The sequence below is a fragment of the Panthera leo genome, chromosome B1 (genome assembly GCF_018350215.1).
Source record: "Panthera leo isolate Ple1 chromosome B1, P.leo_Ple1_pat1.1, whole genome shotgun sequence".
Lineage (NCBI taxonomy): Eukaryota > Metazoa > Chordata > Mammalia > Carnivora > Felidae > Panthera > Panthera leo.
In genome coordinates this window covers 22,314,905-22,329,276 of record NC_056682.1, presented here as the reverse complement: position 1 = coordinate 22,329,276, position 14,372 = coordinate 22,314,905, and the positions used below count along the sequence as shown (strand labels likewise).

The following is a 14,372-nucleotide window of genomic DNA, read 5'->3' as shown; positions in this document are numbered from 1 at the left end:
ATGGAAGCAGAGACAGGAATGATGCAGTTATAAGGCAAGGAACACTAAGAACTGGCAGAAGCAAATAGAAGCTAGCAAGAGGTGGGGAAGGATTATTCCCTAGAGCCTTGAAAGGAGCATGGCCTGCACATCTTGACTTCAGACTTCTGGCCTTCAGAACTATGAGAGAATAAGTATTATTTTAAGCCACCCAATTTCTGGTGATTGGTTACAGCAGCCCTAGGAAACTAATACAAGTACATACCACCCCTGATTTTCAAATATTAATTAATGGTGCAAAGGGTATTGCCATTGCCAGGACCTAGTCCAGTGGCTGAGAAATCAGAGGACTCCATCAACCTGTGGACTAATTTAACCTATGACAAAGCTTCCTTACTCGAACCTAAGCTTAGTTTCCAGTCTGTCTCAAAAGAAGAGAAGATCTACTCATCCAATAAATCTTATGTTAACACTCATGCACAAGTAAGGTAAATCCCAGGGCTGTAGTTTTACGTAGTGTCATTAACTACAAGGACACGACTTCCATGGGCACCCCCCCCTTCTACTCACTCAGAGGAAGCAAGGCTGTCATGGAGCGGGCGTCGAACTTCACAGATTCTGAGCAGCTATCAGCATCATCCTGGTGATCGGGAAACCTATCCCACGGTTCCATACTTCTAGCAGACATGTGGAAAAAGACATTCGTTACCCATGAAATGTCTAGGGCCCTTGGGCAGAATGTCTCAGGTTGAAATTTATACTTACCGTTCAATTTTAGCAAGGAAACAAGTATCATTAATTACTTAAATTTACATATCCACCGCAATATATTGTGCCTACCAAGTTTTAATTTTAACACTAAAGAGAGACCTACCCTACATGGAATCTACTCATGTATCGTTCTATGGACAGATGTGTATCTGTGTTTGTAGATGTGTGTTTTTCGAGAGTGAGAAGTGACATTTCTTTCTTACCTAAAAACAAAACACAAAAAACAACTTTTCTCACGTGACAGAAAACAACTGTTTAGCTGGAAAAAAAAATTCCCTTAGAGCTAATAGTTGTGCAAAACTTGGAGCAAATATTTCCTGTGATCTTTTATTAGAGGTTCTGGATAGAACAAAGAGTTATGAATGATTTATAGCAAGTATCTCCAGTGATCTTTTATCAGAGCTTCATGAGCCAGGTTTTCTTGGGCCAGGACATCTGTTTATCACTTTAGAGAGACAAAGTCTAGTCACTAGAGTAGGAACCACAGGAAAAAAACAGAATTTTTCTATATTGTTTTCTTTCAGGGCTTCCCTCGTTATAGACTGGTAGCAACACAAGTGTGTCTTTTCAGCTTAAGCACATTTATATTCTGTAACACAACCTATGCCTATGTCTCTTTAAGATGCATCAGAATCATTTGAGAGGCTTGACTGATGGGCCTCACCCCCAAAGATTCTGATATTTAAGGTGGGGGACAAGAATTTGCAATCCTGGGGGGCCTGGGTGGCTCAGTCCATTAAGAGTCCGACTTTCTCAGGTCAGGATCTCACAGTTCGTAAGTTTGAGCCCCAGGTAGGCTCTGTGCTGACAGCTCAGAGCCTGGAGCCTGCTCCGGATTCTGTGTCTCCTTCACTCTCTGCCCCTCCCCCACTTGTGTTCCCAAACATTAAAAAAAATTAAAACAAAAAAAGAATTTGCAATTCCAACCAGTTTTTTGAATGATGCTGCAGCCACCATTCTGAGGACCACATCTGAAGAACATTTTGCAGGGGAAAAAAAAAAAAAAATTGCGTGACTTTTTCTTGGAAACAGTTCAGTTCACTTGATTGATAAATTTAGCATAAAGTCAACATCTTCTGATCATTTCTTATTTTCTGTAATGCTGAGTTAGGGATTTAGTACAGCTGAAGTTTTAACTGAGTGCACAGGCATCTCTGGGGCACCAAACTCATCTCCTGTCTGGGAAATGGAGGGTAATCATTCACACGCAAACATTCATCCTGCTCTGGGGAGACTGGCAAGTAAGGATGTGACTTCACTGTCAATATATATTTTTAAGGATTACTCAGGTGATTCTTTATTTTGCAGTTTGCAATGACACTCCTCGTGTAAGCATCATTCTCTGGATTGGTTGTAGTTCCTGTAAACCCTGATGATTTGACCAAGGACCATCTTTAAATGGTTTGGCCATGGGACAAAGGGTACACAGGTGGAAGGGAAGGCCCTAGATCCTCTTTCATTAGGGCAGAGACAAAGAAAAAGAAACAGACAATTATCTAGGAAAATTGACCATTATAGAAACCCAAACTGGATAATTCAGATGGAGCCTCTCCTGCTATTTCCCTGGTTTTAATTTATTCTATTATTTGATTGGGAGGATAGCTTTACTTGCCAAGCAAAACAAACACTTTTAAAACCTGAGACGGCAAGAAAGCTTAGCTGAATTCATTTTAAAACTATAGTTCAAAGCACTTGGGACTATGTAGCAAAGGTTTTTATCTTTTAACTCAGCTTATAAAGAATGAGCTCAAAAAGTACACATTTATACATACCTTGCCATTTAACTAGAAATCTTGTCCTGTCAGGCTGCTTACTGTCCCCTTGTCCTTGGCCATGACCATGGCTTTGCCCTAATATTTGTGGTACGAGAACTTCATTTTCACTTAAATGCAAAATAAATATCTCTTATATTACTTGGTCTTCCAGATGGGAATATTTTTGTAAAAAAGATGAAACCTCTTGAATCTGATATATCTCTCTAGACAGTGAGCTACATAAGAGGGGTGACCATGTCTGTTTTCATTCAATATTGAATTAGCAAGAACCTATAGCAACCTATAAGAAAGAACAAATAAATATTTGCTGAATGAATGGTCTAGACTTTTTTTTTTTTTGGTAAGGTGGAAGACTTAAACATATTAGTTTTGTTTTTTTAAACAAGATGGAGGTTTGTAGCTATTGAGACCACAAAGATGTGCTTCTGGGGCACCTGGGTGCCTCGGTCAGTTAAGTGATTTCAGCTCAAGTCTTGATATCATGGTTGGAGAGTTCAAGCCCTACATCAGGTTGTGTGCTACAGCACTGAGCCTGCTTGAATCTTCTGTCTCCTTCTCCCTTTGCCCATCCCCCACTCACATGCTCCCTTTCTCGCTCTCAAAAATAAACATTAAATTTTTTTTTAAAAAGAGGTGGGGGTGCCTGCGTGGCTCAGTCCGTTGAGTGGCCAGTCATCTTGATTTCGGCTTAGGTCATGATCTCACAGTGTGGGTTCAAGCCCCGCGTTGGACTCTGCACGGACAGTGCGGAGCCTGCTTGGGATTCTCTCTCTCAAAATAAATTAAAATAGATGTGCTTCTTTCAACAGAGAAATTTCTAGTAAAATAGGTTGTGTCCACGATTCAGATTCATTCCCTTCCTTCTCTTTCTTCCTTCCTTTCTTTCTCTCCCCTCACTTCCTTCCTTTCCTGCATCCCTACTCTTTTGATAGCTTTCTTGAACGTGAACCACATCTTAGGGCTGGGTGACTAAGTCATGCTGTTGAGACACTGCCATTCATCCTACCCTTTTCCTTATCAGCACCCATTTTTATTTTGTCAGCTCCAGTAGGCACCTAGCTACGGCCACACCTCATTGTAGTTCTCAAGGGAGGATTATGAGCATCGTGGCTGGGACAAGTCTTCTTTGCAAAAGACCATCTTTGCTGTAGAGGGTGTTTATCATCCCTGGTTGCCACCCTCTCCATGTCAATAATGTTTCCTAGTCCTTATATTATTGCTTCCCCGCCCCCCCCCCAAAACAATTCCAAAAATTTTATCCCTATAACATTTCCAAATACCAATTTGTCTTGGAGAACTGCTCTTCAACATAAATCCCCAATGTGGATAGAAGGTCGGGAACTTTCTCTCTGCAATATTTGCCGTGAGCAATCTGACTGTTAACATGTCTTTAATGAAGATTTGTTTTCATGAAAAAAAAAAAAAAAAACATCTTCATGAACTTCAGCAACAACACAGATTGCTCAAATTGCTTTTTGGAGATAGGTATCTCTCAAATCATTCCCTGTTTATGTATACATATACGACAACTCTTAATGTCTATATAAATGCTCTTATAGAAAACGTACACGTTTTATTAAAGAGGAAAGAAGGTGGCAAGTCCAGAATGATAATTTACTGATCTAAGTTTGCCCTCAATAAAGCAGGATGAATTATTTTTATCCATATACTTGTTTAGAAGTGCCACATGTTCTTTCAACTAAATTTTTAATTTAGAACCCATAGGCTTAAAGGACTTTTCTTCGGAGAAAGAAAAAATTCCACTTTTTTTTTTTTTAAGTGGCTCTAGAATGCTAGATGCTACACCATGAAAACAAACAAAAAAAAGATGATATTAGGATATTTTCTTTTTTTATTTATTTTCTTTTTTTGAGAGAAAGAGAATATGAGTGAGCAGGGGAGAGGGGCAGAAGGAAAGAGAGATGGTCTCAAGCAGGCTCTACTCAGCACAGTGAGCCGGATGAGGGAATCGAGTTGGACGCTTAATGGACTGAGCCACCCTAGGTGCCTCTAGGATATCTTCAATCAATGACCTTAAGGCAGAAATACCTATTCCCCACGCTCCTCCCCCCAAAATACCTATCGCTTCATGTAGGTCAGTCCAACAAATTCTTATTTTGTGTCTTTATATCAAGCACTGTGCAAAGCACTAATATGCCAAGATCAACGTGTATAGAATATTCACAACCACTAAAGTTCTTATGCATTAATATGGAAGAGTAAAATCTTTAGAAGTAATATTCTGACAGTGATACACACACACACACACACACACACACACACACACACACACACACCATAGACGCAGTCCAAAAAGGAGTTATTAATTCGTCATCAAGTGGGTGGTCAAGGTGAGAACACAGAAAAGATGATGCCTTTATCCAAGTTTTGATAAGTGAGCAGGAATTAGAAGAATATCCCAGGGATGGCAAATCTATTAAAGGGCACAAGGGCATGGACGGCATTGAGACTTGAGTGGATCAGCATCACAGAAGCAGCAGTTCTGGACAGCTGAGCAGACGAGCCTAGAGAAGCATGTGGCTGGGGTAATTCTATTCATCAATTTCTTCTTTAATTTTGTTGATTGCATAAATTTATCTGGCTTTCACAACTTACCCAAAATATATTATTGAGGAAGTACCTATACAAATTAAGTAAAAAATTATTCTTTGCGTTGGCAGTTGTGATCTGGTTTACATTACAAGTGATAAAATATACACCACCCATTAAATATCTTATTTATCTCCCTTTCATACTGAAATAGAGCTGAGGCTCAATTTTGTTTTTCTTTAGGCCTCTAACCTTTCATCTACCTTTTATGGACTTATGCAGATGACATTGTACAAGTTATTGTATTTCAAAGTATAGTTTCTTTGAGTCGATATTTTAAAACCTTGAAAAAGAAAATCCTCTAAGATGTATCTACAAGTAGACTAGTCTAAGTGACCATATGTGGGCTACATAAAACCCCTGAGAGGTAAGTGGGGGGGGGGGGGGGCTGGAAGGGAGATGAACACTCAAATCTGTGGAGTAGAATGGTGAGTTAAAATACTCCCCTCTGGCTACTCCTGTGCACCATGGGAAATTCTGTTTGTTTTCCAGGACAGTGTATGAGAGATGGTGGTTAATCTTGAACTGTATGAAACACTGGCATAGGCTTTTCCAGAAAAAAAATGTTAAAAAGCTGCTTAGGCTAATCATAGATGGTGCTGTCATAGGACTGCTGGTATTTTCTATTGTTACTTTCTTTTGTTCTTAGACTCCATACTCTTTCCAAGAATCTCATCCACTTCTGTGGCTTAGACTATTATCTGCATACTGACCAAGCCAGTATATTCAGCTCAGATCTCAAGTCTCAGAATCATATTTTTAAAAATAATACAACTGGTCACAATGGTATATTTTCCACATTAACCTAAGTTTTCTTTTTTCTAGAATTTTTTATGTTGGCATATCATCCATTCATATTACCTGTTATTATAATTATTTATTACCTTCTATTCGTTGTGTACTGGGACATACATGATGCAGCTGGACATATGGGTATATATATTGGTAATACGGAGGTGCTAGCAAAGCATGATAACCCAAACCAAAAGTTAGGGCTTTATTCCAGATTACTGTTACCCACAGGACCCATATCTGACTGTAAAACAACTTCTGACTTCCCTGGAGCCATTCCTTCCTCTCTACCTCAATTCTTCGATTTCAGCTCATTTTTTATCTACCCCAGCCTTGCATCTTGGATAGTAGCAATGGGGTGGGCAATTAAGTGGAGAATCCAAGAGGCATTAGAAAAGAGGAGGAAATTAAAAGAATTGATGAACAAGCACAAGAATGTAGCACTTAAAGAATGGGACAAAAAAAAAAATCAGAGGAGAAAATATCTTTCAGGAAAAAAAAATTTGCGGGACATAAAGTTGACAACCAACAGGTTGAGTGGGCAAGTAAAGGAAGAAAAGCAAGTATTTTTGCCAAGAACCTTTGACATCATGGTAAAAAAAAAAAAAAAAAAAAAGCAAGTCAGAGTCATGGAAAATAAAATAAAGAATTTCAAGATGTAAAAGGACATCCATAACCTGCCACGTGGAATTTGAGCTGTTTTGGTTGTATGGTAGAGGCAGAAGCAGACTTGAGAAATCCAAAAGGAGTAATGAGTACAAATGAAAGGTGTTAAGTGTACATCAGAAATCTGGCCACAGCCAAGCTTTTCTGTTGAGAAGGGACAACTGAAGAATGAAGGCGCTAAGACCGTACACTGAGGGCAGTTTTACTTTCCCTGCTCACTCCTCATCTCCCAACCTATCCCCTCTTTATCTCCTAGAAATATCTAGCCCGGAACTGTCTAGACGTGTATACGCAACAGCCTAATAACGTCACTATTTGGATTTCTAGTATGACCCGAACCTAGAGGTCTTCCTTGTCCCCCACCTTCTCTTAGCCTCCCATCCAATCTACCATCACATCTTGTCAGTTTGTTTTCAAATCCTCGGCAGAAACTGACCGCTTCTTACCACCTCTGCTACAACCATCCTTGCTCAAGCTTCATGATCCTGCTCACCTGGACTGTTTTAATAGCTCCCTAACTGGTAAGGTTTACTCATCCGCTCCAAACTTGTGAACCCCTTCGCATCTTGCTCAGGTCCTGACTAAAACCTCACTGTTTCATACCTTTCTTGAGCATCACATTTAAAATGATAACCTACCTCTTTCACTTCCTCTTCTCCTTCCTGGCTGGATTCCCGTCCTTCCCCCCCCCCCCCTTTCTTTTATTCTTTATTTATTTTGGGAAAGAGCACATGTGTGCATACACAAGTAGGGGAGCAGAGGAGGGAGAGGGAGGGAGGGAGAGGGAGGGAGAGGGAGGGAGGGAGAGGGAGGGAGAGGGAGGGAGGGAGGGAGGGAGAGAGAGAGAGAGAGAGAGAGAGAATATGAATCCCAAGCAGGCTCCTCACCACCCACACAGAGCCCAATGCAGAGTCCAACACAGGGCCTGATTCTACAAACCAAACTGTGAGATCATGACCTGAGCCAAAATCAAGACTCACTCAACCAACTGAGCCACCCAGGCACCCTGCTGCCCAAATTTATCACCGACTAACATGCCATACGTTTTCCTTATTTATCTTGTCTACTGTCTGTCTCCTTTCACCACAGATCCAGGATTCAGGAGTTTTTCTCTCTTTGGTTTAATAAACTAAGTTCCTGCCATTTCGCACATATATAAATGCATTATAAGGAATTGCATAAATAAATGAAATAAAGAATTTTTTGCAAGATGATTAGTTTTCATATTTGGGGTTATTCCTCAAAATAAGTTCATACTTCACTCATGTGGAAGTTTTAAAAGTTCTTCTGTTATACATTGGGAAATGAAAGGTTCTTCTCTGAATTGTGCATAAGAAACTGAAACAAAAATTTTCACCTCCAACGTTCTCACTTTACCTTCAAATCTTTTATTAGACTTGCCAGATTACTTTAGTTCTTTACTCTGATTATTATCATTGTAAATTTTTTTGGACATGTTAGAGAACATACTCATGTAAAGTTTTGTCAGTAGCCAGTGAACAATTCAAACAATTCGAATGTGTCTTTAAATGTCATTTCCTACGTTAAGAGAAAAAGTAAACTGACTCAAGTTGCAATTCCTACCAAATGTCAATGCACTGAAAAAGGGTTGTGAAATCTTTTGAGTTTGTATAATCTATTAAAAGCATGTTCTCATGAGAAGTGAAACACATCTCTGCAATATCAGCTTTTTATAAAGTCAGGAAAAGTTTACAGAAGCTACAATAGGAAAACCATAATGAAAGTGTTTCAATGTTAATCTATTTGGAAACATACCCTTCAGTTTTTCCTGTGTTTATTTTAAAAATATTAAAACAATATGAAAGATACATTGGGTCAAATAAAAGAAGATTGCTAATCTTATCATCTGATAAGGGCTTAATGTTCGATGTATGTAAAGAACTCATACAGCTCAACACCAAAAACAAAAACAAACCACGAAAACAAAAACCAGCTGCATTAGAAAACGGGTGGGGGAACTGAATAAATATTTTTCCAAAGGAGACATACAGATGAGCAACGAACATATGAGAACAATCTCGACATCACTCATTATTAGGAAAATGCAAACCAAAACCACAGTGAGTGTATCACCTCATACTTGTCAGGGTGACGAGTATCAAAAAGATAAGAAGTGACAAGTGGTGGCAAGGACGTGGAGACAAGGGAACCCTCGTACACTGTTGGTGGGAATGTAAATGGGTTCAGACAATGTGGAAAAAGTACGGAGTTTCCTCAAAAAATCAAAAATATAAATATCATATAATCCAGCAATTCCACTTCTAGGGATTTATCTGAAGAAAATAAGAACACTAACTTGAAGGGACATATGCACCACTCTGTTAGAGTATTATTTTTTAAGTCTGTTTATTTTTGAGAGAGAGAGAGAGAGAGAGAGAGCAAGCAGGGGAGGGGCAGAGAAAGAGGGAGAGAGAGAGAATCCCAAGCAGGCTCTGCACTGTCAGTGCAGAGCCCCATGGGAGGCTTGAACTCACAAACTGTGAAACCATGACCTGGGTTGAAACCAAGAGTCAGCTGCTTAACCGACTGAGCCACCCAGGAGCCCCCATTGTAGTATTATTTATAATAGCCAACATATGGAAGCAACCTAAGTGTCCATCAATAGATAAATGGATAAAGAAGACATGCTTAAGATATATATATGATGATTACTCAGCCATAAAAAATGAAATATTACCATTTGTGACAGCCTAAGATAGGCCTAGAGGATATTATACTAAGTGAAATAAGTCAGACAAAGACAACTACCATAATTTCACAAAACGGGTAAACAAACAAAGCAAAACAAAACAGAAACAAACTCATAAATACAGAGAACAAACCAGTAGTAGTCAGAGGGGACGCGAATAGGGGTTTGGGCAAAACAGGTGAAGGGGATTAAGAGGTACGAACTTCCAGTAGAAAATAACGAAGTAAGGGGCACCTGGGTGGCTCAATCGGTTAAGCGATTGACTTCAGTTCATGATCTCACATCTGGCTCTGTATTGACAGCTCAGAGCCTGGAGCCTGCTTTGGATTCTGTATCTCTCTCTCTCCCCGCCCCTCCCAGGCTCACGTTCATGCTCTCGCTCTCGCTCTCTCGCTCTCAAAAATAAACATTTAAAAAAATAAAATAAAGTGACTAAGTAACTAGAGATGTAAAGCACAGCATTGGGAATACAGTCATTATTAACACTGTAATAATTTTGTATGGTGACAGACGGTAACTAGACTTATGGTGATCACTTTGTAATGTACATAAATGCCAAATCATTATAGTGTATACCTGATCAATACAATATCATATGTCAACTAACTATACCTATACTTCAATAAAAAAATGGTCATCTCATCACCTTAATATAAGAAAAAATACCTTCATATGTAGCCATGTTATACAGTTAATATCACAGTGTATATTACCATCTGGTCTCACACATTTCCCTTAAAATCTTATCAGTATTTTTATACTTCAAATTATTTTTTTCAAATTAAACAGATGGGCCAAATAATAATTCATCAAATGTACGTATCTTATTTATATACCTATTTACCTATAATGTAACTTAAAAAAATTTTTCCCTTCTCTTTGGAGGGCAATGTTTCACTAATATAGATGATGATATTACAAATATTTGCATAATTTAGCTTTGTTCTTTTTAATAAAAAAAGTTTTTTTAATGTTTATTTAGTTTTTAGAGAGAGGGAGACAGAACATGAGTGGCAGAGAAGAAGAGACAGAGGGAGATGAAGAATCGGAAACAGGCTCCAGGCTCTGAGCTGTCAGCACAGAGCCCGTTGCGGGGCTAGAACTCACGAACCATGAGATCATAATCTGAGCTGAAGTCAGACACTTAACTGACTGAGCCGCTCAGGTGCCCCTTTTGTTTCTTTAGGATAATTCAGCATATGTTGCACTACCAGATCAAAGAAAAACTATTTAAACTTTTTGGTATCTATTGCCTGACAACTCTTTAAAAAGATCATGGGAATGATTGAATGAATCAATGAATGAATGAATAAAGGTTATACAAATTCACAAAGATTCCAGTCATAGAGGAACATGGCAGTTTTTAGGCAAATTTACCAGTATTCAGTAATAATATTTTAGAATCACTTAGATTTTGATAGGCATTAAATGATACCTCAAAGTGGCTTTTATTTGTTTTACCTATTAGTGTGGAGATTTTTTCAAGTAATTATTGTTTATTTTTCTTCTCGGGTTTTTTATTTTTCTTATCAATTGCTTATACATCCCTAGTAGGAGTTTCTTTATGTAGATATGAATAAAGTCTTCATATGTAACATATATTTAATGTATATTCTTTCTTCTATGAGTGTTCCTTATTCAGATTTAGCATCAAACTCTTAATTTCATCTTTAAGATTCAGGGTAAATAATAACTCTGTAGCCTTATTATTTAAAAACAAAAAGTTGGGTGTTGTATGAACAGTCAAAAGTATATATGAATGAAAACAGAGTTAATAGGTTTCCAAGCGCTCTACACTTAGGGAATATATCCATAAAAGGGATTAAGGCCTGGATGGACATATCCATATCGTGCCTGATGCTACTGACACCCAACCTTGGCAGTGAATTCATCCTTGAATTGGAAGTCTAGGTCTGAATATTGGCTGTGCCATTTCCTAGCCATGTGACCTTTGGCAAATATTTTAATTGGATGTTTTTATATCTGTAAAAAGGATTAAAGTGTCGGTTTAAGAATTATGAACACTTAAAATATTTTTTATACATTTCCTGGTACACAGGTAATATCCATACATAATCACTTTTAAATACCATTTTTGCTTTTTAATATGGACTTTTCTTCTTTTACCTTCGTAGTATCTCCATGAGACACACGGTATTTTCTCCATTTTACGAGGTTAGGAAACTAAGACCTAAAATGTTTAAGTGACTAGTTAATGTTACACGACTAGGAAGTAGGGAGGTTTGGATTTGAAGACAGGCACTGTCTTAGAGAGTATTACCTCCTAAATGCTGCATAAAACATTTACAATCTCAGTTCTGTGACTTTTCTATCACTATTCTCACATGGCCAGTGAGAATGCTAACCCCCATTTTGTGCTGTGTAAATCTTACCCGTTCTTCAAGAGGAACCTAAATTCACACATCTCCATGAAGATCTTTGCAAATCCTTTCCCCCTAAGTGATTTTGGCCTCTCCTACCTCACCATAGTAGTTATCCACGGCACTCTTACAGCTACTTAAGGTGCTCAAATCATATTATACCTATTTGCCTTAGATCATGGAATTCCTGGAGATTATATTTTTCTGATCCCTTCCCTACATATAGTTCAGTAAAGTGCTTATAGTAAATATCCGACCAATATTTGTTATATAAGCAAAAACAGGTAATAATATTAGGTTAAAGCCAAAAGTATTATAAGAAAAGGAAATGAGACCAATTAAAATATCCTCAATCCCATTTTGAATAAAGTCAACAACTCTTAAACAAAATATGGACAATTACATGCCAAAAATTTCTTGCTAGTTTAGCCTACAAAGTATTTAATATATTTCATATATATTTATGTACACACACATTTTTTGCTCCCAGAAAACCTAGCAGAAATCTTTTTTTAAAATCACTGAAACAACCAGACGAGATAGTGATTAGGATAAAAAACTCTATAAAAAATCAATTATATATGTATGTGTGTGCATGTATATATGTGTATACATATATATATACACACACACATATATATACATATATACACACACGTTTATACATGTCACCTATCTCACACACACACACACACACACACACAGTAGACACATACAATCAACAGAAGCAATTTTGGAAAAACATTAAAATAAACTTCTTTTACCGTTTGTCCTAAAGACGGCAGCACTGATTTATCCACTTCCCTCTCTTTACAATTGAGACCTAAAATCTTTATCACATTGTATTTCAGCATCTGGTCCATGAAGAAAGGAAATGACACATTGGTGTGTTGAAAATTTTTCTTAACAATGCATTTCAATAGTACTCTCATCAGTGCACAAGTTTGCAAAATCTAAATTTGTAAGATAACTCATTCCTCTTCCCATTTAGGACATTACAAAAGAAAAGAGAAGTAAAAGGAAAAAGAAACAAGGGTTATGGTTAACAGGATACATGATGTGTGGCAGATTAATTTTTCCCTTTCTATAAAATACGTATGCCTTCTATAACATTATCACTATTATTTTTGTTTAATCTCACTGTCTTCTATTAATTCTAATTATCTCCTCTTTCATATTTTACATGAGGGAAGACTCCATGTTTAAGTAATTTTTATTTCACCCTCTTTCCTGTAACTCTCACCTCGAGCTTCAAACACAAAACATAGGAGGGAAGGAATATGGACACCTACTAAGTAAAAGTAATCGTCCAATAATGCTCACTTCAGCTCTATCTATAGTGATGTTAACATTATTTATAGATCTCTTTTGAGCACCTAACAAGATGTTGATTTCCCCAGGAGTGCAGTGAAGCAAAGAGGTCTCACACATGGGTTCCAGGAAAAAAACTGCCTTCACCTTCTACCGCCCTTTCAGCATTTCTGCTATGCATCTCACTTAATCACAAATCCCAGTAGAACACACATAAAAGCATACACCATTCGATTAATGAATTAATTTTTAGATCTAATTCCTCTGGGGGAGAGTGCTTCTTTACGTTTCATGGAAACTTCTTGGTGCTCCCAACAGGGAGGGATCATACTTCCTAACAAAAGACCGCCAAAATGGCCTTGCCATGATGCCCGTGGACACCAAAGAACTCTAGCTCAGAAGGCAACAGGCCTGGTGGAAAGAATGCAGGTGCAGGAACAGTACACGGTGTTTGGGAGACAGAAATTAACAGCGTCACACAGCCATTCTTAAAGGCTAGCAGTAATCGTAACAGAGACATTTAATCAAGCAGCAAAGCCACTTGGCCAGGAAGCTTTAGACAAGAAGTCAGGATCATAGACACGGATGGTGGTTAGGCTACTCCTTAACCACGTTAGTTTAAATTTATCACCAAATTCTTAGGGAAGAAGAACTGGAGGTGAACATCAGAACTCACTCTACTTCCTTTATAATCATTTGTAAATACATCATTTTATAGACTATGGTCCTTTCGGCATCTTTAAAAAATCTGCAGTTTAAGAACTCCTTTGTATATTGTTAAATTTATGTGCCCCTGTCAACACTATGTGATTAGAAGTCAGACTCTGGGAATAGCAGGCTAAGATCAACTTTCCAAAATTCTATGCTAATGAGATTTATTTCTGTCAGAGTGGACTGTATTTTTGGGATGTCTCTATAATATTGATATGTATGCATTTTTACTGCCATAATGCTAACCACTTCTCTATTTGATTCCTTCCACAATCTTCAGCCAGACTCTCTGTGTTTGTATATATACATACACGCAAATATATATATATATATATATGTACATATATATATACACACATACACATATGACCCTTGAACAAAATGGCTTTGAATAAAATGGATTCCTTCATACATGGATTTTTTTCAATAAATGAGGTATAGTACTATAAATGTATCTTTCTTCCTTATGATTTTAATATTTCCTTTGTTCTAGCTTACTTTATTGCCAGAATACAGTATATAATACATATAACATACAAAATATGTGTTAATCAACTGTTTATGTTATTGCTAAGTCTTTGGTCAACAGTAGGCTATTAGTGATTAAGTGTTGGGGGAGTCAAAACTTATATGTAGATTTTCAAGTGGGGGGGTTTTGGAAAGTCG

General features: G+C 37.7%; 1 protein-coding gene across 4 annotated transcripts in view; it reads right to left on the bottom strand.

The window, feature by feature from the left end:
- The window catches only part of MSR1 (macrophage scavenger receptor 1), an 82,554-nt gene extending 69,942 nt beyond the window's left edge, over positions 1–12,612 (bottom strand). For 2 of the 4 annotated variants that reach the window (XM_042934401.1, XM_042934404.1), the window contains exons 1-2: positions 12,449–12,612; positions 550–656 (exon numbers count right to left, since the gene is read on the bottom strand). In XM_042934401.1, coding sequence (XP_042790335.1) covers positions 550–652 — 103 coding nt within the window. In that variant the 5' untranslated portion in view covers positions 653–656; positions 12,449–12,612. Of the gene's footprint in view, positions 1–549; positions 657–853; positions 860–12,448 lie in introns of those variants that run through there. The other 2 variants (XM_042934402.1, XM_042934403.1) reach the window with 2 other exon arrangements.
- Between the last annotated feature and the right edge of the window lie 1,760 nt (positions 12,613–14,372).